A 27,274-nucleotide genomic window follows, 5' to 3' on the forward strand; every position below is an offset into this window, starting at 1 on the left:
AGGCCTTGCTCTGAAGGCTAAACAGGTTGAGCTATCCATCCCCATCAGCCGGACCCCAAAAGGAGAAAGAAGACGACCTTCACTACTAGGGGGTCATGGCCTTGATTACCAGGAGGGAGAAATCCCATTTCCATCAGCACTATTCTGGACACCAAATAGAATCGGGAGTGGAAACGCTGAGACGGTAGCTTAGTTTTTGGTCTGTGAGGTTTTGTGGTTAGATACGGGAACTTAGCTGGTTAATGTTGTGAGAAGGGCAATTTGTATCAAATTATGCTCTTATGGAGTTTATGTACATATAAGGGGTTCCTAATGCATGCATTAAAGTAACTACATCAGCACCCAAATATAAGGTGCCGGCATGTTTCAAACTTGAAATCAATCTTTGTTGCTGATCAATTAAGGGGTTACTGATGCCATTGAGTAAAGAATAAGACGACAGCAGTCATTGAGTAAACCATGCAGGGGGATTGAACCCAGCTCCTGCCTGAGGCCCCATCGTTCAGTCAGACCGAGGCTTACATGATCTACCATCCACAGAAAAAAGATGGACGCCGCATGATCTGACGAGGGTGAGCTCTCAGCCCAACACATGACTGAAAGAAGGTAGTGGACGGTGTGAGCACCTGCTGGTGGGACACAGCGTGTAGGGTCTGACTCACCAGCACATTTGGTCCTGGCCCTGAGGGGGGGTCCAGGGGCCCCGGTCCCTCCGTCCAGGGGCCTGGTCAGCAGCACGCTGATCTCATACTCTGTGTCGGGGTCCAGGTGGCCGATCTTGTGGGTTGTCTTGTCGACGGGCTGCAGGTCGTACATGGTACCGGACACAGTGCGGTACTCCACCTCACGGTTGGTGATGGGGCCGTCCCCGTTGATGGAGTTGGCATTGAGCTGGATCCACAGGTACGTGGCCCCCACGGCCGTCAGCTGGGGAGGGGCAATGGGCACTGGGGGTTCTGGAAGGACAAGAGGGATTTTTTAGGGTTTGAGAACAATATCACCCTGGGAACCACAATTTACTGTAGGAAAGTATGTTCTAGTATTCCAAGTACAAGATTCCTTTGACAGGGTTCACAATCAGAACAGTTCTAAAAATGTGAGCAAACAAAGGGTGTGTTCATGCTGTTTAATAAAGCAGAGGTTTCAGAGCCTCATAGACTCCAACACATTAACTGCACTCAACAGCCCTGACTAGTTTGAATGGGAACATGTAATCATCAACAGTGGCCCTGTGTATGTCATGCCATCTAGTCAGAAAGAAAGACAACCATTAACCAAAGTACAAATAAAGTCATTTGAGCATTTTAATAGTTTTGGCTTCTTTTAAAAATAAAACCTATTGATTTACTGTAGAGGACTGCTACTGTCTCACAGTGCCTGGCAATTGAGAGCAGCTTCTTCAACATGCCAGCCATCATCTTTCTGTTAGGTAAGGGAGGTAGGGAGATCGATCAGTTCTCAGATTCACTATTTACTGTTGGACATTTATTTGGTGTCCCTAGCCCTTTGTCTTTCTCCTCAGACATGGCTTAGGAATCCTTGGTTGTCACGTACAACAATAGTTACAGGTCCCAGTGGCCTCAGTGAATTACTCTAATGAGCACACACATGTAACAGAATAATGCCATTAGCCGCCTGGCTGGTTTTCATGGAGTTGTCATGGAGAGATATCCGGCCGCATTAAAGGCTGTGGATAGTCCAAAGGTGGCTTGGTTGCTGGGCTAGCAGATGGCTGGACCGTCATGACCCTACACAGACTTGCTAAACTCCACCTAATCCCAATGTCCAACCCATGAGTCAAACATCACCTAGTATGAACCTGCTAATCCTTATGTCTTGACCAACACGAGTTCACCCCATCAGTCACATGTTCAGATCCAGACAGGGACATAAGGCAGCGATGACAGGTGTCTCTATCAACATTGTTGTGATTATCTGTAGTTATCCCTCAGGGACCAATGGGGTTGAAAAGCTGGTATTGTTTCAAATCAATGTTGCCTGTTAAGCATGCCAGTATATTAGCAATAACAACAATGGCACTGCAAAATCATTTGTTGTGGTTTTTAAGCAGGTTTTTGTTCCTGTGTGTTGTGGTACAATGTTGATAATATCAAATCTTAATGACAGCTTTAAAATCCTGAGAGATTTAAACACAGTGCTAACATTCATCATACCTTTCGCTGTGTGAACAGTATAACAACAGGTTATCCCACATCTTTAGAACAAAACTTATGCACAAATCTTCAGTGGGGTTCATCAATACACTCAGATGTCAGGACAAGACTAAATGGCTTCTGTAACACTGCAGGGAATCCAGACCCACATGATTCCAGTCATATTAACAAGCTGTGGCAAGCTAGGGCAGAAGGCCTCTGAAAAGAGAGCTAGAGAAATCTCTATTGAGTGGAGCAGATTCAGTGGTACTTTGTTAGGGAAAGGGATGACCATAGGCAACAAGCAGCAGCCCCAAAGGAATTCAATCGATCAGGACTCTCATGGTAGGTAATGTTATTCGTGCACCAAGCAACGTTACACTACTGCAATGAAACAATCTGGCAAAGGCAGTGCCAAAAAGACACTTTAGGCAAATAATGCCTTCTAAGTGAACATATGGGTCTTCTTCTTCTTCTTATACTGATGCATGGACTTAATTAAACAACAATCACTGAAGGTAATTTAAAAAGATACTAGTAAGCTAGTATATAGTTAATATTTAAGTTCAAATGAGGTCCTCCATTTGAAATGATCCTAAAAACCCAGAAGACATGTATTATTATCCCAGTGTCCCACTGACGAACATACATGGTGCTGAAACGTGAAACGAGAGGATAATGACTTCCGTTTAAGCCTCGCGAGGCAGCTTTGGGACAGTGGGGCAACTTTGGTCAGAGAGGGTCCCCAGTGCTGGCAGGAGAGGGCCTGTCCACAGCTGAGAGGGGACGGCATACGCCAGGGTCAGCAAGCAGCTGTTGCTGCGATGTGGAGCAGGCGGCCAGGGGACAGCTGTGTCCTCCTCCAGCACAGCACCTGTCTGCCTGCCAATACACACACACACACACACAGCGTCACCTCATTCTCTTCACCTCCCGTCATCATCTGCCCCACAGACCACAAACCGGCCTATTGTGGCGTCAGTTATAAGAAGTTCTTAGACCTTCCTTTGTTGACTGACAAACACTGAGTGTGCTTCTAGATAAGATGGAAGAGGTCCTCGTGACGTGGTCCAGTCTACCAATTGGCCGTATTTGCTGAGAGTTGATCCACTAATGACTCGAGCGGGAACAAGGGAGGAAAAATGACAAGCTCGTTTTGATGATAACGTCGGCATTTCTCATTAGCCCAGACACCGACGCCTCGCCACACTGTAGCTGTGTGTCAGCGTCGACAGCTAACGGTAAGGCTATGCTGTGACTCCAGCCAGGGCAACGTGCAGCCAGAGAGCACACAGACGGGGTGTAATTAGAGTCATTTGAGAAGCACTGGCCGCGCTGCCGGAGAGCCATCTCCATGGGGGTCTGGGAAGTCGTGCGTCGGGGAGACGCGTGTAGCGCCATGGAACCAAACAGCAAGCACTCTTCCACACAGGCAGATAAATGTGATGGAACATTGGCATGAAAAAGCAGAAGTGATTATCCCAGATAATCAAGCATTCACTCTCCTCATGTTGAAGGAGGAGCAGTGTATGGTAATGAGGAGCCAAGCAAGAGCTCGGCTGGGACTGGAGAGGGAAGATAATCTACAGAATTACTGTACAGTCACTCCTCCCAAAAAACCCGCTCCAGATATGGTGAACACACATTTAAGCAGGATTTATGATTCAAAGACATTACTGTAGGTTAAGCACTGGTTTTATGACTTGTACAATAAGATGAGATACTGGTGTTTTATGTCTGACACTTATGACCGGGAAAATGTCTTGAAAATCGCTGTGACAAGTTGGCTTATGCTGAGGTCATTGTCTTATGGACTCTCAACCGAAGGCTTGTGAGATCATAAACGTGTCCACACAATTTAATACCAGATGATCTGAACAATCTAAATATCTGATATATGCCTTTAACTAGAGAGGAAATTGTATTTAAGACTATGGAAATTGTCTTTTTATGACACATACACTTGACAAATTTATCGTCAGTGACAAATCTCTAACGACATGTCAAATAGAATATTTGGCAAAAGTCCTTTCTGGAAGCAGCCACGGGGGGGGTATGTTTGGCTGCATACGGTTTGTCTGTTTATGCAAATACATTTGGGTTTGTTGTTGCTGTCTACCACATGTCACTAAATTCTCTGAGAACAATCCACTGAAGCCCACTGATACACTGAGGCACATAGACTTTATCTCTCTCTGCACCAGAGTGCTTGGGCCCAGCCATTTTACTGTGATTGACAGACCTCGATCTGGACAGCCGGGATTAAACCTATCAATCACATAAAGCTCGGAGACAAAAAAAAAACAGGGCAGTAAATTCAATTGAGAGCGGAGGGAGAAAATTGAGGTGAAGAAATATAGAAGGCCATTACCGGACTATAGGCTATAGGAAAGTGAGGCCTTGCAGGATTTAGTTTCTGACGACTCCATAAATTCATATCAAATGACTGCAGGAGTGTAATATCGGTGAGGTTACTGTAAACCCTGGCGCCTCCCGCCTTTGTGCTCTTTTAGGCGGAATTGTGGTCGGTCAAGGGCAGGCTTTACAGGAAATATCAACGTCCTCAAGGTAACAAATCCACATAAAGCAAGCCTGTGTTTGGCATCATTGGCATCGCCTTTCAGGAGATGTTTCTCTGACAAAAACAACTTGCAGCTCATCTCTGGGTTTCTGTTTACCTTCCCTTTACATTGTTTTAGGTAAATTCAAAGTATAATATCCATTTATTTAGCATCCTGCTCGTTCAAAAAGGGCTGATTGTGAGATGCGCCGGATCTCTACTTACGCTTTATGGTTAGCTCTCCGTAATTGGACACTCCAACACCTTTGTCTGAATGGACGATGCAGCGGTAGCGTCCTGAGTCGCCCTTGGTGGTGTTCTCCACATCAAAAGTGCCAATGAAGCGTCTGTTGTTCCAAGGTTTAGTGGATTTCATTGGGGCCTCCCGTCCACCGATGCCCTGTTTGGAGCCGAGACAAACACACTGGTGAGACCCGAACATGGAGAGGTTTAATTAGGGAAGTGGCTTGACCTTGTGGGTTTTGATGACTGTGGATGTTTTGTGTGTGTGTGTCTGTGTGTGAGTGTGTTGACTCCCTTTGGTGGATGGTAGGCAGCGGTGCATCTATCATAGACACAGGTCCAAGCACGCTAACGCGCCCGCCCGCACGCGCACACATGTACGCACACACACACACACACACACACTGGGCTCTCCCCAGCTGTCACGACACACAGCAGGCAGATGGGGGACATTTGTTCATTAGAGATATTTCTTCATTACTGTCATCGGGGGACTTCACTTAATGTTTGTTTTCCAGCTCCTGTGCTAATGAGGACGTGTTTGTTAAAATGATGGAGTACCCGGCAGAGGACCTTTACCCAGCGCCATGCTCCCAATGATCACATATGTGACAGTGTGCTTAGCAGCGAGGGCCAGTGGGGTGATGGTTGCCAGATGCAGTACCTACGCTGCACCGAACAAGGTCAATATGAAGTGGCTGTGAGGTTTGGTAAACAGCGTGGAGTGTATATATAGTTCAAGCTATCCACATAGGTCCTGTATCCTACATTTATGTGGGTTAGGAACAAAGCTCGGTGATATGGAAACCCTGAATGTATGTCAGGTAGGAAAGCACTGTGGGTGAAAGGTCTTACGAGTAAATGGGCTTTCTAAGTCACTCATTGGAGTAAGGATTCAGTTGAAGAAAATATATCTGTTGTGTTTCAGACAAAAGCCGTACTGATTGGGGATTCTTCGCGTGGTCAAATGCATATGTTTACTTCCTGTTGATGAAGCTCCATCATAGATTAGAGGATTAGACTACAGGATGAGTAATGATATAGGCTGTAGTGCTGTCACCTGCAGCCAGAGGTTGAAGTTGTCTCTCTTGCGTCCGTTGACGGTGCACTGGAACGTGGCCGTCTGTCCAGCATTTACCTCCACACCCTTTATGGTCAGGAAGTGTGGAGTGTTCACTATTCAAACACAAATACAACACTATTAGTATGACCCCATGGAACCAATACTGTACTGCAAAATTCTTCGTGTTGAATTGTTGTACTTAAGAAAGTTTTGCTTTCACACAGTAATTTCTGTAATATGACTGTCATCCTTTCATTAATTGATGGGAAACTACAAAAGCTCAGAATTCTCTTTATTTATGTTCATTACGAGGAAGATCACATAGGATATAGTCTAAATCCAAGTGAATTAACTTATATAGCACATTTTTGATTAGTCTTCCATTTATATGTATAAAATAGGCCAATTCAACAAGGCCAACCTTGATTTGAAACACAACCAAATCTCTACAGACACTAAAACAGCTAATTGTATCATTTTCATCAAGTCTTTCAGTTATACTTCTAATTTCATAAAATGCCTTTGAAGTAAGCCTCTTTTATTACTTTGACCTGTCAATCCCTTTAATGCCAGAGGAGACAGTTCTATTTTTCTCATCGCTAACATCTTTTTTAATGGTGTACAGAGGCAGACCACCCAGTGTCATAATCACACCTTTGAGCAACATATTCCATGTGGTCGTAAAAATAGAAAATGAATTGGCTGTCTTCCACCACGAACCACATCTGATCGCCGTGCTTATCACACAGAGAAAACCACTCAACACTCAACCGTGTATTGATCCAGCCACGTTTGGACATTTAAACATCTATCACGTTGCAAGTGTTCATTGATCTAGTTTTCCACATTTATATTCTGAGCCAATCGCCATACAATCTATCTCATTGACATAACATTTGTAGGAATTCCACTGGTTTGGAATGGTTACGGGGATATTAGCATATAACAAATGCTACCTGATGCAATTATGAAAGCTAGAGTAAGTACTAATCAATTGATGAAAAGCCTGGAGGTATTGATTCAGGATTAGACTGCATTAGATGGCAGCCATACCATTATGAGACCTTTTAGCACATACCTAGGGAATAGCTGTGAAGCTAACATGTGACCGATTCAGAGGCTCAGGAGACACGCGTGAGCTGCAAGAACCAAGAAGAGACAGTATCGAAAACCCTAAAAACACCTGTGATTTAGTTTGGCGAGACACTTTGAAGAGCTGCTGATCCTATTCAGAGGGAGTAGTGTCTAGTTAGCTTACACACATCAGAGAGGCTTGCGTATCCTTCTTGAAGGAGAGGGATAGAAATGTGGATTCTGAAATACGGCTGTGGCATATGTGGGCAGCTCCCGCACTTGTATTTAATCCCTATCCTTCTCTCTCTGTCGAAGGACAGATTTAACACAGCTCCTTCAGCAATATATTCCGGACAGGCTTCATGTGTGTCAACTACCACCACTATAAATGTTATTCCGAGAGTAAAGGGTGTGTGTAGGTCGGGGATATTTTAGATCCACTGTAACAGTACAGTGAAATGCCCCGTTGTTTGGCTTGAGCTCCTTGAAAAAGATCTAGTATATTGATATTTGGAGGGTGTCAGGGAGAGGACAAGGAGCGTTTGATGACGGGCTTTTATAGTGGAGGAGACGGGACTTACTGCACTGGTGGCCCTGGAGGACGACATCTTTGATGGCCAGCAAGCCACGCTGTCCTGAGGTCACCACTTCAAAGACGATCTGAGGAGCAAAGAGAAGGCTCGTAACAACGGTGATGAATGGACACACGCTTCAAATGGCATTCGCCTCTGTCTACAGCAGCCAGTCCAGCTTTACAAGTCATGTCGCCCATACTGAGAGTGCGGTTAAGCCGCTTTCAGGAACAACCGGCGGTTTGTTAATGTGATATGTACAGGAGATGAATGGCGGTATTGAAATGTGAAGGGTAAATCAGGTGAGCGCCGGCTGGTCCCAGCAGCAGCACTATAGTGTAGCACCATTGTGAGAGATCAGGAACCGACAGGTACCATACATATTACTTTACCTTAACGTCTAATGGAGAAGCTAACAATGATATGTCGGCGTACGGAATGGAGAGAGCGGCTCCCACATTCCTAACAGGCCTGGAGTTATTCTTGGTGATTAGAACTAATGTGCAGGCTTCGATACATGACTTTATTAGGCGAGGCACTGTAACATCATGTAGTAATTCAATGCTATTCCTAGTCTGTGATGACAGAGGGCGAGGCCCAGTGAAATGTTACAGTTATGTATACTACAAGCTGCTGGGGGTTAAAAAGGGAAATGGAATGCCAGCGCTCACCAAAACCTGGGTGTGGCACATCAGCCCAGTAACCCCACACACACACACGGACATGTTTCACATGCCTTCATGACATAAATATACCCTATACACTCCACTGTCTCCTATACATGCTGATGCATGGTAGTGATGGAACACGAAAATGTCCTGGTGTGCTAGTCGTAGCCTAGGGACACACATCTCTGGAATTTCTTTTATACCCCGGGAAGGCTGAAAAGGAGATAGCTCCCATTGTCATCTGGGGAGCGGAATGCCTTCAGATAAGGCCTCTAATTATAAATGTCTTTCTTTGTCTTGTGAAATATTAAAGTGAATGGCTCGGGTGCCAATTATGGCCTCATTACAGCCTAATTTAAAGGAAATTAAAAGGCCAACCACTCCATATCATTGCCACCAGACAAATGAAGTGGCCCCCGCTCTCTAATTGAAATCTTTTGTTTGTACAACAGACATCAGTCTGCTTCGCTAATGGCTTTGATATAATTGATTTGAACATCACTGATAGTGCAGTGCATAATTGAGCCTGACCCACTGAGTGAGAATATACACTGGGGACAAAAGCACTTGATGTCACAGGAAAGTTCAACATGCCCATTTATCACAGTGACAGGTGCAGGGCCTACAGTAGTGTTGGACTGCATGCCTTTATCCATAGAGTTGGTATCTCTATGGGATTGAGCTGAGTACATGTTGCATGAGGATACATCAGTGCAGCCATAGGCTTGCTGAACTGACATGACTTCCAATGGGGAAACCTGTATTTCTGTCTGATGCTGGAGTAATGAAACCTGTCCAATGCATAGTGTAGGTATATCTCTAACAGAAAGTACAGTGAAGACAGAGATAGAAATATATACAGACAGACAGACATAGATTGTAAACAATAGACTATATCGAAGAGGATAGCATTTATCATCTTCCAGCTATTTTGGAAATTCCTGGACACACTTAATTAAAAGTTTTAGGGATGACCTGACAGCAAACTCATAATCACAAACGACTAATTTTGATTGAAAAAGAAAAGCTTTACCAGTAATTAAAAGATAATTTCCAAGTACCAGGTGGTTTCATTTTGACAATCACTTAGGTTACTATGCAATTAAAGAAACCTATAATTAGTGCTGTGATGCTAATTAGATATCATTTTGACGGTTGCTTTGGCTTTTTTTCCTCTCTGAGAGAGTGGTACAAAGATCATTAGCATCCTCAAAAGTTTTCTGTGTTGTCAGTTGGAACCATTATAAAGGGAGACATGCTTTCCGTTGGGGGTTGAATGGCAACAGATGCTAAGGATTTCCCTGAACACATGGAGAATAGTATAATATCTCTTTTTGGTCCCAACCCAAGATTGCTGAGTGTGTTCAATTGAACGCCTCTACTCCAAGTCTGAATGTCACATCAATAAGGGGAGACCGTCACAAAAGGGTAAAGACGTGGGCAAAATATTATTTCGCATTCATTGTCAACAAGTGAAGCCTTTTACGAAAGTCATTCATTGGCTATGATTATTTATTCTTTACAGAGGGTAAATACACATAAATGCCGGTAGATGGACTAGTGTATAACTGATCTCTCATAGGGTCTTTCAGCCTATTGCACGTCTTAAGAAAAGTGAAAGGAGTCTTGTGTACTGTATGTCGGCGTCACTGGTCGTGTCAGCAGTGAGTGTAAACTGTTGCTGTGACTCCACTCTGCTGTCATCGGTTGTTCCTTCCCCTCTATGTGGTTCTCATTATCGAGGAGAAGAACGGTCTGGCTCCTGTGCTCCTCTGCATAGTGGGAGATCCCCAGCAGTGTACCTTTTTAACTAAGTTATCAGGGTCATTGTGATGAGCAGCCTGGATCTCTCCCTTCAGCTTCTCTATGGGCTGGCGCTGGCAGCCATAATGAAATCATTCACGGGGGCCCAATCTCCCATTGGGAGGTCAAGGGGTCTCTCTGCATCAATTAACATTTGGTTTCCTTTCTGAATGAGTCAGGGGAAGACTAACAGGCAGGCATGTGTGAAATCAACCTTGCCTATCCTGCAGTCATGTGCATGGGTAAGTGAAAATGAGTTCCAGGGACAAAAAGAAATCATTTAGAACTGGTCCTGATGGAGGCCAGGAAGTCTACTAGCACCTACGCACGGTGGAGACGTTGCCATCTCACAATAACAGTATTTCCAGAGTCCAGACCTCATTTCTGGAACCAATGAGCGTGCGTGTTTTCTTTCCTTGCCTTTCCAAGCATCTTGTGTCCTACTTAGGCTCCTCAAACTGCTCACACACGCCCTGCGGTCTCACCTGATAGAAGTTGGGCCAGTAGGTGCTGATGGCCAGCTCCACCTGACCCCAGGTGCGCGTGGCCGGTCCCGACACGTTCCACACGGGCATCCCCATGGGGCTGTTGTTCTCTCTGATGTAGACGTTGAGCTGGCCAGGATGGCTGCCGTCCCGGCCGGAGATCAAGTAGTTGAAGATGACACAGTGGGTGTCGTTCTCCTTCAGCTGGGGCGTGAGCAGCAGGGCCTTCTGTCCAGCGAAACGCCCCGACGTGTTCACCATCATGAAGGCTGAGCCTGGGACACAGAGTGTGACAAGACTGTGTTGATGGGTGTTTGTTACCAAGGCATGAATCACGTATGACTACGTTCATAGTGATTTGGAAATGTTGTGTTTTGGATGCCGTGCAATATCGGTCACCGCTATGAAACGGCTTGATTTGAATTGTTTCTTTGAATGTACAGAAGCCTATTCCTCCGAGTCTTTCCATTTTACTAATAACTAGGTTTTAGGAAGTTTGGCTGGAGCCCAAATGAGCTTACTGGAGGGAAACAACGATACAGCGAAAAATCAATAGCAAAAAAGGTAGAGCACGACCCATTTAGATTTCCTCATTTTGGTTGAATATTAAAGGTTAATACCAATTCACTTGTCAATAACAAAATTATATTGACAAAACTCTTAATCAAATGGACAGAGACTACATCATTCGTCATCTGTTTTCATCTTTCAGTTTAGGAGAGCTGTAAGGGCATAGAAAAAGAGTAGAGGAAAAGGGGGTTGTATTGAAAATATGATTGAAAACTGCAAAGAATATAGTCCCATTCATTATTGTACAGAACACATTTACATAGTTTGGGGAAGAATGACTGCAGAAAGTAGTAGTAAGCAGAAACGTGAAACATGAAACCCAAACTGACAAAAATAAACTGTTATGTATCTGATCTGTTTGTCATGTGTCCTCCTGATCCATGGCGGTACCAGGGTGAGGCAGGTACAGCTGGTAAAATAGGTTGACAGTAAGTTTGCCCCAGGAGTGAAACAGCCAAACAACCTTTAGCAGAACCCTATTTGTTCCGTGACTGACTCAGGCTTGCCCAGTTGTCTTGTTGTGCTCCACTCGTAACGCTTCCCAATTCCATCTGTCTCCTAGCCTCAGATAACGAGCAAGGGATCTGTCATGTTTACAGAATGTAAAAAGAGGAGGAGGAGGAGAGGAGGAGAGGAGAGGAGGAGGAGGAGGAGGAGGAGAGGAGAAGAGCTCTGAGCTGTGATGACACTGAGTCAAGCCCCTCTGCTTTGTTTGTCATGCAATAACACCTCTCGGGACTCTGTCTATCTGGATCTCGACAGGATTTAGATCATGTGAACATAACACAACCTTGTACTAGCAAGGAGAGTAGACTAGCTTTTGTTTGAACAGTGAAAATGCTATGAAATGTCACCCCTTTTCCAAGGTTATTATCAGGGAACAGATTGCCACTTATCGACTAGGCCACACAATGTGTATGAAAGAACTGGGGTCTCATTTATAAAGCTTGCGTACGCACAAAAGGGGCTGAAAATGTGCGTACGCCACTTTCCACGCAAAGGTTGTGATTTATAAAAAAACAAACTTGACACGAGAATGTGCGGTCCTCCACGCAAACTCTGACCCTCCCGTAGGCCTACGCACATTTTGAAAACAGTTGGAATTGGCGACGCAGACCGTACTGTAGTCAGACTGCAGAAATTGAATGTGGGAAGAACATTACTCGTAATATTTATATATTTTGTTTTCCTCACACACGTTTTTTTCATTCAATTTCATGATTATCATGAAGATTACATCCAGCAGTGTTATTTGCGCTTGTACTGAGTGATTCTTGTTCCATAAACACTTTGTACAATCCAACTCAAATTTTAAATAAAAATTCAGCGCTTCCTCACCATCAGATTGTCCACTACGGGAGTTCAGGAGGGGAAGATTCCCCGACTGCATGAAATACAGGATAACATCACATATCCTACCTTTAGATAACTGCAGAACACAGTGTATAACTACATATATTTATTTAATACTGTGCAAATATCCTCATATGTCAAAACTGGTACAGTCGTCAAGCTCCCGTGCAATCGCTACACTCTACGTCCTCGTTATCAGTCCAGACTTTAATAGATTACTGTTCATAACAAAGCGCTTTTGGTTTCAAATTGTATCTCGACTCGCAGTATCACTGCCACAGTTGACGCCACTCGCACAGTTTTTTTAAATTGGTGATCTACCGGCCACCACATTTTCAGAGTTTTCGGGGTCCACCAATAGGTTAACAGTGTCTGAGAAGTTGTCATGCGCTATGATTCACCGTAAAGAACAATCGTATGCCAGGGTCATGATGAGATACTAGATTAGCATTCATGAGGTGCTTTGCATTGACTATATATGGTTAAAAATGGGCGTGTTCAGGGCGGGGTACAATGCTGATTCACGTACGCACACTTGTGGGTAATCTGTGATTTATAAAGGGAACATCGAGTACAGGTGTGCGTACACACGGTTTTATAGATCTGAATTTTTGTGTGCGTACGCCATTTTAGGCTTTTGGGCGTACGTACACTTTTAGTAAGAATCCTACGCACAGTTTTATAAATGAGACCCCTGGTCTGGAAACCTCGGTACATAGACATAGGAATAGATGTCCCTCCCTTTTCCCTCTCAAACACTCCATTCCACCAGTCCGTTTTTCTTTGGATACAGCGATGTACCTTTGATGAGAAGGAATAGGATAAGGAGCAGCTTTCAGACACTAGGCTGTCCAACTTTGAGCTGGTGGCTCCATAGGAGCCGCCTCTAATAATACTAACCCATCTGGTCAGGTGCTGCAACTTCTCAGTCCCTCCCTTGAGAAGCGTCAGGGCCCCCAGTGGGATCTGAACCAGCACTAATAATCAGATGATGAATAGTTCAATTGAAGCTCACTTGACAGAGACAAAGGAACCAGCTCCAGTGCTCTCCTCAACAGGTTGCTTACTATTCACTCGGAACAATCGTGTTCTGACACTGGTGAACAGGAGATTGATCCATTATTGTGCTCTCTATACAGGTAATTAAAGATAAAAGTCGGGTCTCTCCAGCAACAGTTGGAGATGTGACCAGCATGGCTTTGTAATATACATAGACACACTTCCTGTGCATGAGTGGTGTATCATAAGGCTTAACATACCTTTTGATAATACTTGAAATTACACTCTGGGAAAAGGAATTAGGAAATAAGGAATTTCACATTTTTCATTAGGAATAAATACATCAAAAATGAAGGTATAAAATGTGTGTCCAACAAAGCTCTGATGCTGAACTTCTCAAGAAATGTAAATATGAATACATAACAGAACTTATTGTCCAGTTGCAAGGAGCATCTTTCTTTCTGGAGAATGATTTAAATGACACTGCTTTAACACATCATCCTGTCACTGTTGCCCTGGCTCTCACAGGGTCCATCCAGTTCCCTGATGACACGCCCTGACTCTGACTGTCATTCACCCACCCTTTGTATTCTTCAAGCCTAATGACCACATACACTGCTGGACCTACTAAAGGACGACAAGCTAATTAGCCGTCTAGTCTAAGAGCAAACTATAATGAGATTGTGTTAGTGCTGTGCTAAAGTGAAAGCGACCAACATGCAAGGGTGTTCTGTAAAGGCTCTCTCTCTCTCTTTCTCTCTCTCTCTCTGTCTCTCTCTGTCTCTCTCTCTCTCTGTCTCTCTCTCTCTCATGCCTTAACAATGCCATGTTCGGGACCAATTAAAAATATAGAGCTCTCTGCACACTTGAGGGCTGTCTGAACTACCCAGAAAGGGCAGTTCCCTGCTATTGTCTACGGTATTCTGGAGAAGAGATTTATTATCATTCTAATGTAGGCCACTTTCACCTCTTATTAAGGTGATGAGTGAACATGGAGAACATGCAGGTTCCTATATGTCTAATGAAAAATGGATAAGAGACAGATGAAATGCTCCTGCTGCTGATGCTACATTGTTCATGCAGCCTTTAGAAGAGGAGGCCAACTGACATAGTTCCTGAATTTATGTCGAAGAAATCACACGAGGAAGGCACATGTAGCATTTTCTGAACTCGCATGTTGCCGATGAAATGACTGTCCTGCTGACTGTTTGCTTGCTCGCTGTTTCTTTATGACAGTAGCTCACTAGTTTGTCATTAGAGTCCAATACAAAAGTAACAGTTTGTGCACTTACGTTTCAATAGACACACTTATTCTAGCAACTGCCACAGGTTTCATTTTCACTAACCCAATCAATCATGTAGCAGACTGGTTATAGAGTATAATGACATCATAGATGGGATGTGTGTGTGTGTGTGTGTGTGTGTGAGGGAGGGAGGGAGGGAGGGAGGGGGGGGGGACTCTGGAATAACAACAGACAGGTTGCCTTTATCCAGCCTCTGAGAGCTTCAATCAAGTTAATACTTTGACCCTACAACCCACCTCAATTGACAAGGTGGTGGGGAATTGGCCAAACTTTGGTCATTTGCGATAGACAGGTACTTTCCCCCTTGAGGATATAGTCCAGGGGGATATTTTTCAAAGTGGCACCTTGGTGTGGAGGCTTGCTGGTAAATTGGTGATCAATCACAAGCTAAATGCCTCATCTGACATCACAAGCCACTAAGCAATTTCATGTGGTAGTAGTTTATAGCAGCTAGCATCTACAGATAAGATTGATACTGTAGTATCTAAACACCGGGGTGTTAAGTCTCTTTTTACCACTCATACGGTATCATAAACAGTCACTGCACTTGTACTAGAGCGTGAAGTCATGTAAAGAGATCCTCATTTGTCAGTTCTGAACGCACCGCTACATAAACATTAGCATGGAGCATGGGAGACTAGAAATGACTATTCTATAGGGGGTCTGACATCGAAAACATCATCTCTACTTTCCCTTGTTTCTAATGAACCCACAACAGCGAATTTGACATTGATAGGTCTTTAGTGTAGTATATTCAAGAACAGAATTGCTTTCATTGAGATCTCTTCTAAATCACCTAAAACATCTACCAGTGCTGAGAAAAGTAGCCTAGATGACTTTCCATTCCACAAATGTAGCAAAATCTCCATACATATTTCAATCCGTTTCACTGTGCGGAGGAGAATCTCTCACATGGGTACATAGTCTCACCTAATTTAGTTCACACGGACATGAAACTGTCTGCTACTAATCATCAAAGTCTATAGGTTGGGGGTATTTAGATTCATTATGAGTTGAGTGATGGCCAGAGTGGAGGATATAATTTGCAGTAATGACTAGTGCTCATTATTTCTCCTCCATTCAGGTCCTGAACTCTGTGAAAATCATTATGTGGGGGAAATCAGAATGAAGGGGCGCTCTTTAAACCCAAACCCTCCAGGTCTCATTTGCTAATAAAATTCACAGAGGTCACAGCCGCAGAAAAGCATGGCAGCCGCTTCGGAAATGTCAATGAAGACAGGGCTATTCTCACTTTCTGCCACCAATCAAAAATGCTCTCACTGTGAGGGTTAGGCTGTTAATGTGAAGAGCCAAGGCCCCTGCTCTATTTCGCAAGCCTTCCGGTACATTCCCTGTGTCCTTTTGAAATCTGAAAGGGTCTCATATAAAAAATATAGAAATATAAAAATATACATCTGTAGCTTTCCAGAGCAGGTTTGCGGTGGTTTCTTCGTCAAGTCTGAATAAAAGCACAGATAGTTCTTGACGAGTTTTAAAGGCAGACATACAGGCCAGAAGCACTCAAACTAAAAATGTGCAAATTAAATATTCCCTTTGGAAACATAGGCTGTTACATTTTTGCTTCATAATTTATTATGGGATATTGGCACTTTGTATCTATATCCTCTGAATGAACAGCAAGCACTACAGCAAACGCACTGTACACCAACCTAGACATCTTTGTTACACGTTCCCTAGCTATATGATTAGCCATAATTGTTCATATTGCACAGACTAAATTGAAATACAGTACACAAATATGTCCTCCATCAAGACAAGCATGATATAATAGAGTGCAGACACACTGGTGGTGGGTTTGGAGGAGACTGTTGAAGGTAGATGGTTAAAATCCAATTTTGATGGAATCCACAGTACGTTCTTACCATACAAATACAACAAATTGGAAATCTTAAGACTGACGTCCCAGGGAATGAATTTATGAATTGATCAGACGAGGTAATTTGCTGTACTGTTTTGGCACCTTAATCATATAATGGGGTTTCTCCTTAACCTTTCAACCTTCCAATCCCCCACACAGAAGGTACATGCGACGTCCACACAAAGTTGGGGATGCCTCAAACACAATTAGCTTCTCTTCACATCACGGACACCCCTCTTCACATATGCCCCACCCTCTGCAAATCTCATCTTTTGCTGATGTGATTTAAATTCTGATTTAATTCCTGACGTCCTTCAGTCAGTGAGAGTTCTCCTCTCCTCTACCAGTGTAAGTGGTTCCCCCCTCTTCCTCTGTTTACCCCATGGTCGTAAACAAAAAACAACCTTTGTCCAGGTTAGAAAGTCAAGGCCCTATTCAACCAATTGTATTGTTACTGTGCATGCAAAAAAAAAAATATATATATATGTTTTTTTTTTTTATATACTGAATTAATCACCTTATCCATATGCATTGGTTATCCCCAGAGACATGATAGCCCACTGAGCAGAAGAATGAGTGGCATTGACATTTATGCATTATGAACCTGCAACAAAGAGCTGATCTGAGCTCGGACAGATACCTCACCCAATGAGAAACCTTACTCTGCCAATCCTCCAGTATTGTTTAGGTTTCATTATCGACCAAGGACACGATCGAAACGTCGGCATGGAGCAGAAAAAAAACTGTAGCCATTTTGCTCCTTATACATATTTAGAGCAAAGCATTGGAAATAAGACAATAAGCTATTCAGCCGGAGCTGCGATTGCTATTGTGTTTAGCATAATACAAAAAACCCTAATTAATCTCAGTTAGAGGACCTCCATTCTCCTCCTGCCCATTATTCCCCAGAACGAGTCTCCAGGGAGAGGCACAGAGCAGCAGCCTACTGCTGGCAACATCCATGACACCATCAGAGGGGAGGCAGCTAGCGCGCCAGCTGGGGCTCACTAAAAACAGCTCCGCTTTTAATGGCATCTGGACACCCCCCGCAGCAACAGCGACGGAGACAGGGAGCAAACTTCCTCAAAGTGAACCGGAGCCAGTCTTCTCTTAACCCCATAGCATGGAGAACTTTCTGACGACCAAGGAAAGACGGGAAACGTCCACTTTTCGAAATGCTAACTTTAAACCCGTTCAGGAGTTCTACTGAGCATGATACCAATTTCTTTGACACGATTGTAGCCATGTCCTTCTTTCCAGCTCATTCATTTGAATAGCATGGGACTGACTGACTGTTACAGAAGGTGATATGGTTTTGTAATCATAGCTACCCAGTCCAGATAAAGGCTTTTGACGGGAGCGACGCAGACAGTTTCGCAGTGGGTGTTTTCACTTGGCCTGGGAACGATCATTTCGGGGTGTGTCCATACAGACATAGAAAGTCTAAGAGCTGGGCTGAGCAACCATGAAGCAGCCAAAGCATGCAATCAGAGCCCAGCAAAGGGATAAACAAGGATCCTCTCAGTCCAGACATAGCAATTAGGCAGGGAAAGGATCCTCGTTAACAATCATAGGTTTCAGGCCCAGTTTGGGTCCGTCTCCTCTGTTTCAAGTGGCCGCGGGGCTCATATCCCTGACTGCGTTATGTTTCCCTTTTCCATTTTGGTCCTCTTTTATTTACGCGCTGAGCGGGAGTGGGCCTCTTGTTGGCTTTGGTTGCCAGGGTAGCTGCGTACGAATGAACACTCCTGTCTGCGTGCCTGATGAACAAGTCCCTCTATAGGACTGCTAACAGCAGGTGGAACAGTCTTTTCTCATTTTACCCTAAAGTAAACATAATCAACGTGAATTCTGTTACATCTGGTCCATTTTACCCAATTTTGATGTGGATTGTTAGGGGCAGAAGTTTGATCAAAGCCTTGAAACAGAAACAACAACATCAACTTTAGCTTCATGAACTCAAGCAAATTGTTTACGCCTAATAATCATCAGCACTAATGATTGAATCTCAGTCCAAACAAGTCCAGCGTTGAAAAAATGCTTTGAATGGCTACACTCACAGACTTCCGCAAACAAGCTACATTGAGTCCAATTAGTAAACTGGAGTCGAAATGTGAAAAACACTGCTGATTGTATCTAACATTCAGATGTCAAATTTGATAACGTGTATCGTGCAACCAGGCTGAAATCATCATGTGTATCGTATTTACCATTTAAGTGAAAACAATCCCAATTGGACAGATGAAAATTTAAATCTGAAATTCACTACCCTCTTGTTGGAGTTACTGTTTTATACTCTCTTCCATGTACCACGCAGGGAAGCAACACTTGTTCCTGAACACAATGAGGTGGTTTTGTTGAGATTCTTAAGTACAGGTTGAACAAAATACAACAATCAGAGGTGAAATAGCTTTTCCACAAAGATGGCTTTCACTTAAATGCATTTCTCCCCCCATCAAACCTCTCTCCCGTCATCCTAAAACAATTTCAGCCGTCAAGAGCACTACATTTCCTATCTCTTTCAAAGCGGTCAAAGAGGATAGATTAGAATTTTGAATGGCAGGGTGAGTGCTCAATCTGAGAGCTGAAGCTAGAGCTGCAACCTGCTAATTACCCACAATTCAAGATGCAGTTGCAGAAAACAAGCCTTACCAGAGTGCACTCAAAGTGGAAAGCACAATCAGGAACACCTCTTAACAAGACTCAGGCTTTTAATCAGGTATGGTAAATTTAGGCCGCACATGAGGTGTTAATTTGTAGGTCACGGCTTATTCGGATCCCGCTTTAACCTTTGCCCGGCCTCCTTGTGTCCCCACATAAATCAATTTCAATGGAATAGTAAATGCTTCCCTCTTTTCTGGCAGGTAATTTCTCTGGGGCAGTGATACACCCACAGACACACACACACAAACAGGCCTAGGCGGCAGGCTGCAAAAAATTAGCGAAGGTTTGATAATGAATTCCCTCTCTGACACTGGGGGGGTGGATCACCACAATCTATCTGTGATGCAGCCTTTGTGAGATTAGGCGTCAGATAGGAGAGGAAAACAATATCCATTAGTTTTCGGTGCTACCTTTGTTACAACATGAAAAAAACTGCCATTCCATTAGTCTAATTCCTCAGGTGCTGTCAGCTCGGTGCCGCTGATATCTCCTCATTTCAAATCAAATGAAAAGCGATCAATGGAACATTAAAGAGACGAATTGTGTGAGGCAGACACAAAATGCGGGGAAAGCATTTTAATGAATTTCAATAGAAGGGCTGATGGAACGAATTCTTTAATTAAAATGGATTTGAGTATTTTGATATCAAATTCACTGTCGTTGCTTTTGTCTAAATTCCCATTATTGTCACAAAGAACAAGGGGAAGCAGATATTTGTGATGGACCAGCCAATATCAACGTGTGTTGGAAACATTATCACAACTACAAAGTACCCCCCAACATGCCTGTCATTAAAATGTTTATCAGAATATTAGTTCCAAAGAGTACAAAGAGGGTACCAGCTAAAATAGAGCATACAAAGAAGAATGGAAAGACAAGTATGCGTTCATCCTACCTGTTTTCATTCATGCAAAGCCGGTGTTTAAGGGCGTAGGTTTGATTTCAGCTTTGGTAGAGACATTATTAATTAATGTGAGCACTTAAGCCAAAACAAAGTTATTTGAGTGTAAATACTGTTTTTGGAGCTTTATGTAAATGAGCTTTATGTACAATGAACATTATCAAAATGATCAAAATAATTCGGCAGTTTTGGCCTGCCATTGGATCTGCCTGTTGCCAAATGCTGTCATAGATGTTGCTATAGTAGGTAGTAGGTAGTTAATGTAACATTAATGTAAAGTGTTGCTGTCAGTTCTACTGTATATGTTTCTCTAACTTAATCTGCATGTAAAGTATGCATTTGAGTTCTTTATCCTTTAAATACTATGGTGAATTTGTGTCCTTCAATGAATAAAGGTGTTCATTTGAAACTGATTATAATTCTACCCGTCAATGTGTGGAGAAGGCTGAGATATTGCACAAATGTGTTTCCTTTCAGAGAAAGCAGTTCTCATTTCAGCTCTCTAGTATGTCAGTGTCACCTTGCTTACCTGCGGGCATCCAAGGATCTGATGAAGGCTTCTCCCTGGTATTGGCTTGCTCCCAGTCAAGGTCATCTTCTCTGCCTTGGCTGTACCCACACGCTGCCAATGGCTTCTCAAAGTCACAATCGCCTGCCACAAACCAAAGAAATGTATATTGTTACAGCTTTTCCATTAACTCCGCACCCAAATGAATGAACACATAAATTACATTCCCTCTTTTTTTCACAGCCGGTATTCATAATGCAATATGCCCGACAATGAGATGCATTTAAGAGAGACAGAGTGAAGGATTACGGTAGCAGGCGAGGCACAACATACATTACCGTCATTAGCAACACGGCAGTCCAATTTCACAATGACAAGTATGAAGTGTCCAAACTCCATCATCGTTAAGCATTATGTTCCCAAACTGCACCATCTAGCATAAATGGATGTATTTTCCTGCAGCTCTCCACTGAACTTTGCTGTTCAGAAGGCTTTACTCCACGCAGACACTAATGCTTTTCACTGGCTGCTTGGAAAATGACAGCAAGGAGCCGGTAGGGCCAGACCTAAACTTTACCAGTGTGTGATCAATTAATACAAATATATTTTATTCTGCACAACTAAAAAGGCCACAAGGAGACCCTAAAAGTTTAGCTTTTTTTCCTAAAGTGCTTTTCCATTCACTGAGAAATTCAAGACAAGGTGTTTCAGAGAAATATTTGGAGGAACAACAGTGACTCTACTATGAAAATATGCAGCTAAATCAAGGGCAATGGCATGAAAGAAACTGTGCTAAAAAAACACCTTACAAATAAACAAGACTGAAATTTGTTTTCACGCAAAAAACTGATGGGACATTTGAGCCCTTTACTGAACCCTAACATCTTCTCCTACTGCTCTCCATGAAATTCTGCTGCACAAAGGCTTTCAACTCTGCTCTCTGTTTTCTCATTTATCTCTATGTTGACATTTACAGTACATGTGCAAATGCACAGCCAAATGCACAGGGTAATTAATAAGGATCTAGCTCCATAGGGCAGCTGCTAATGATATATTTGCTGCTTTGCCTGTTTTTGAGTGGGCGGACATGATGGGAAAGAATGCCAATATATCATTATATTGGTAAAAGGATGTGGACAGAGAGATATGCCCTGTAATGTTCATGTATTGAGGTTGTTATTGACCACAAAGCGTCTTCTCAAATCGTCTTCAGCGTCAATCAATGGATGTCAATCTCTGTTTCAAATACCTTCACAAAGACTACAATCTCCATTTCGCCTATCTTCACTCTCTGTATACCTGTCATTGCTGTATTTGTAAGTATTTTAGAACAGTAATAGGTGTTATAGGTCTTTGCAAAGGGGTTTGTATGTGTACAATAGACTATTTACTGTAAACACAAACAAGTTTGACCAGTCAAAAGAAAAATATTTGAGTTTGGTACAGCATAGCCTATGTTCAGGTCCACTGCCATCTTCTTATTCTCATTCTGCTGGAGCCCTGTACAACCCTACATGGTTACACTTGTACCAGCATGAGGCTCACACTGTGGATCTGCACACACTGAATTAATGCTGATGATTGATCATTTATGCATGTGTTGCAAAGATGTGGGCTTTGGTTTGTTTGGAAAGAACAGGGCATTCATCTAACAGGGCTCTCTGTGGTTCAGTGTCACCGGGGGGTGGAGCTGGGAGGGGGAGCAGGGGGTTGTCTGATTTCCATCGATGCATTGGCTCGATCTTCCCTGAGATCCCCCACTCCCCGCTCTCCATTCTTGCACAGCATGTGGAGCTCAAACAAACGCAAAAGAGATGGCTTTTATTAGTGTTTGATATTTAAATCAATGGCATTGCTACATTCAGTATTCAGAGTCAGCGGGTGAGAGTCGGGAGTCGGGAGCCTTGGAACACCAACATTTTTCTGTTGAGAAAACGATAAAAAAATACAAATAAAAGGTATGCTGGATCCAGCCTGTTGTTTCATTTTAAGAGGTTTAATTCTTGAAATGTCAAGTCTGAGTAGAATAATAACCCAGGAGAGCAAGGTGGCGGGTGTCAGTTTGCTGCTGGGTCCCCTGTCTAGATGTCACATACTAAGTCCTGCATCTGCTAGTCTACTCCCTACACTGAGCTAGCATTAGCACAATCATTTATACATCATGGTAAGTGATTTTGCTTTACAGGAGACAGCCGAACATCCCATCTTTGACTTGCAAAGAAATTCAGTATTGTGCAGTTATTTATACTATTTGACTCTGTGTAAGGTCAGCCTGCTCAAGACCCAGGGTATGACTCGTGACAATGTCACAACCAACAGCAAAGCAAATATTACATGCATTGGTTTGATCCATCTCATACAAATCAGACCTTCTGAAATGTCATTGCATGTCTCAAAGATCAACAAAACAAATCAATGGTACCCCAACAGCTCACGCCATAGGAGAGTTCTATCTATGCCAGTGTGTGACACACACTAAATGTAATCAGTGTTGACAGCAGCTTTAATGGGTGTCCCTACAAGCATGGGAGAGCTATCTGAAGGAGCTTTAACGTACAATGAAAGGCTGCCCTGCGAGGTAGGCTCTATGGGAGTGGAGACGAATGCATGCCAGCCTGTCAACATCCCTCCTTTCAAGTACAACAGGCATCTGCAAGCTAAAAGGTGGCCCAGATATATGTCATTAAACAATTTATTCCTGAGTGAGAACACACAATGGTCTTTATATTCTCACACAGTGAGTGAATTTCAAAGAAATCTATCCATCTTTTACTGGGCTGAGCCAGAGGCCAGAATCAATAACTCAACCCCTCAATGCTGGAGCCAATTTCTCCTAAAGATTTTCCAGTCAGACTTAAAAGGCTTTTGTTATTGCACCTGTAACAAAAGTAAACTTTCGACATTAAATGCTGCTGTGCAAAAGTTTGGTGCAGCAGAGGACTGTATTGGACATCCGTGCCTGTGTGAATACGGTTGGTGAAGGTATAAGTTGTGAATCACTGTCTTGGGGTTCATAATGGAAACTTACAAACCAATAAGATGGACACTGAACAGTATCACACTAAAAGTCACACTAAGAGTTACACATGTATGTCTTCCTCTTTTGGCAATTGTAATACTGAAGTCCTCATAATCAACATTTTTTGCTAAACAATTACAGCTTTAGACTTTGCTGTCAAAAGGCCGAACACAGATGAATTATTGCTATGTAGTATGCGAGAAACCAGGGCATCAGTCCCATATCATCTTTGAATTCAGACAAAATATAATTCTTGAAGAGAAATGGTGAAATAATGAGGACTGGTGTGCCATTTTCATAAAATGTAGCTTGCATACATTCAGGTTTGTCATTTGATAGACTACCTTTCCTTAGAGACATTAACTCCTCTACACATCAGAACTTCTGGAGTCTCCCTCTGGCAGATATCATTGCTGCTAGACCTCCTTGGCTCCTCTGCCAATTCAGCAATTACTGTCCTTCCAACCTGTTCTGTCTGGCTAGGAAATCGCAGGTCTTCTCTCCACCCCAATCTGCTTCAATGGCTGAACTTGTTTTAACACACGTCTTGTCTCCTGGCGTCCCCGTAGACTGAAACCACAAGGCAATCTGGGGTAATTTAAAACCAATGCCGACTATCTCACTCCACCACAGCAAGTTTGGAGCTTCACAATCCTGCAGCTAAGCCCCTCAGGGACTGATAGGCCTTTTTCACTCTGGCCTTATTTCACTTATCTATTGGCAGCTCCTGCCAAGTCCTATCGCAGCACTGAATTGCATGTATATATACTGTCTGTTTGGGGACTTTGAAGTAGGGAGGGGGATTTAGACAATCAATCTCAATATCATTATCAATCACATCGTGCTGTTCCCTACATTGATTTAGGGAGAACTAAAGAGAGTCAGAGTGGAGATTTCCACAGATAATCTGCCCTGCTAGTAAAGTGGTTTTCGCTGTAATGTTTTGAAAGGCAAAACTGACTAACAAACCTAAACTACTATACCAAGAATAAGACAGCAACTAAACATTGCAGGATGTCTTCGCTAAATAACAGCGGATGCAGAATTGATGTACTTACCTTATGCATTTCATGCATTTTCACTAAAACTCAACAACAATATTTAGAATTTACCAATGCTACACAACTTTGCCCTGACAGGTTGCTTTGCTGTCAGCCGAATATCAACATGATGAATGTGTCGTGCAGTGAGAGCACTACTTAGTTCATGATCAAATCTCCCCATGTACATGGTTAGGTACATAACAGAGATAACAGGCACTCTGCTTTTCAGATATGCTCAACAAAGACAGATGGCTGTCAAGTTAAGCACGCCATGCCAGTTCTCTTGACATTTCTACCTCTGCACTTGTCAAGACTTTCCAGTGAATTACTTCAAATCTATCACAATTTCTAGATTCTGCCAGGTAGCAATTAAGATGAATATGCAGTCAAACTCAAGAGATGAGCTTGAATCTCATCCTTGTTATTCTGGAGTGAAAACAGTGAAGATTCAATTTCCTTCAGAGCACAAGAGCGAGTGGTGGTAACACTATAGATAATGTTTATCGTCATTTCATGGAAGGTCCATTTGGTGTCACAGCTTGATAGTGCTGTTGAAGCAACAGCAAATCATACAGCTCAGGGTAGGTAACTTGGGGAAGGCGACCAACCGCTTCCTTTCTGCACCGCGAAGGAAGGGGAGGGCCTCGACAACGCTGAAGATCAGATTTAATCTGATTGGAAGACTAAGGACAACCACCTGCTGTGCTCATGTAAATGTATGAGGGAGGCTGAGCGGGCGAGAGAGCGAGCGGAGGAGTAAGTGGAGTGTTTAGTTTGCAGAGCGTCGGCTGAAGCGCATTCTGACTCTGGGCTGACAGCAACAAAGCTGGTTAACAATGCCTCTCCTCCCATTGTTCCCCTCATCTTCATTGCTCTCTTTATTCAAGGGGAGAGGAGGCTGCTGTCGGCTGCTCCACCAGAGAGAGGGAAACGAGGCTGTTTCCAACACAGCTTAATGCCTGTTGATACTCTGAATGACAGAGAGAGATGGGCTTGTTTGTTTTGCTTACCAGTGTGTGATTCCAGCATGTTGGAAATCAAAAACAGATTTGGGGGAAGGATATGATCTATTATGTTATATTTAGAAGTGATATATTCTTGTTCGATACATTTTGGATTCTTCTTTGTATTGCTTTATCGCTACGTCGTCATGGCTGTGTTGTATAAAGATGTCAGAAGGGGTTTGTTAAACCCGAAACTGTACGGCATTAAATAGCCTACTACCACACAAGTAAGGATTGCATACCAGCTTAAACACAGGATCACTCAGGTATTGGTGTGACACTGTATTGATTCACAACCAGGTGCCAGCTCAATACTATGAGGCCTGGAATTAAACTTCCTCTGGGTCCAATTCATACAGTTTTCGATCAGGTGCGATGGGCCACCTGGCTGGAGCTACAAATGGAAAATGGTCAATGGGAGACAGGGAGCGTAGAAACCCTTGGCCCGTCTCAGCAAATAGATCCCCACCTTGTCTCAGAGCTCTCTGAATGAGTGAGGAAAAAAAAACTTGTTCCATGCTGAGAACCACCTGACAAACTCCAATGGAATACAGCATCCCTGTCCAATAGCAGATAACCCTTTAGATTGAACCTTTCTCCAAACCTGGCAAAGTCAACAAGGCCTTGACAGAGAGGAAAAGCACACGTCAGCTTCGGTGGCAGTGCATTGCCTCTCTTTGTTGGGAGTTCCCAGAAAACAAATTTGTGAAATGTGCAAGTTACAATGCCATAAAAGACCCCAAAGAGAGTTCCCCTTCAGAGGAGAGGGTGATTATGTTTGATCATGGAAATAAACAAGAACATTAACATGCTTTGTTGATTTCAAGATCTGGAACAAATGCTTGTTTTTATGAAGGAAAGAGGGAATAATTCAAGGTTGAATGTTGAGGAATTAGGAGAGCATTGCAGCTACAGTAATTAGATAACGCGAGGAGAGGTTTTTACAGTCCCTCATGAAGAGAGAACTGAAAACGACAAAAAAAAGAAATCAGTTGAAATAACTAATAGATTCTTTGATCTTTGACAACACTGTGTATGGATTAGAGCTTGAAGGCGGGCTTGCCAGCAGCGCCGGGGCCAGGGTGAAAGGTTACGGCGTGGACCGGCCCTGGCAGGTGTGGCTGAAGAGATTTCAATCCCAGCGGGGGCTTTTTCAAAGAGCTGTCTTACGGTCTTCCCCCTGCACACTTCAAACACATCTTCAGCCTTTGTTTCTTTGTCGAGGCTCCATAAATCTGCTACCTGAGAGAAAACCCCATGGCCAGGTTTAATCCCTTTGGGTCAGGGAAAGCGGATGCGGAACGCCACAGAATATAAACACTGTAACCCCAGCTGTATGTGTATTTGTGTCTGTGTGAGTGTGTGTGTCCACGCGCAGGCTTTTGCTAGCCAGACGGAGAGTCTGCGGT

General features: G+C 43.3%; 1 protein-coding gene across 1 annotated transcript in view; it reads right to left on the minus strand.

Moving 5' to 3' along the window:
- LOC146271613 (receptor-type tyrosine-protein phosphatase mu) overlaps positions 1-27,274 on the minus strand; it is a 101,142-nt gene that overhangs the window by 57,495 nt on the left and 16,373 nt on the right. Inside the window, exons 2-7 of the mRNA XM_084707486.1 lie at positions 20,821-20,943; positions 10,622-10,896; positions 7,675-7,753; positions 6,017-6,132; positions 4,939-5,113; positions 663-956 (exon numbers count right to left, since the gene is read on the minus strand). Coding sequence (XP_084563612.1) covers positions 663-956; positions 4,939-5,113; positions 6,017-6,132; positions 7,675-7,753; positions 10,622-10,896; positions 20,821-20,943 — 1,062 coding nt within the window. The remainder of the gene's footprint in view (positions 1-662; positions 957-4,938; positions 5,114-6,016; positions 6,133-7,674; positions 7,754-10,621; positions 10,897-20,820; positions 20,944-27,274) is intronic.

The sequence above is a fragment of the Hypomesus nipponensis genome, chromosome 10, assembly GCF_054491055.1.
Source record: "Hypomesus nipponensis isolate SF chromosome 10, ASM5449105v1, whole genome shotgun sequence".
Taxonomy (NCBI): domain Eukaryota; kingdom Metazoa; phylum Chordata; class Actinopteri; order Osmeriformes; family Osmeridae; genus Hypomesus; species Hypomesus nipponensis.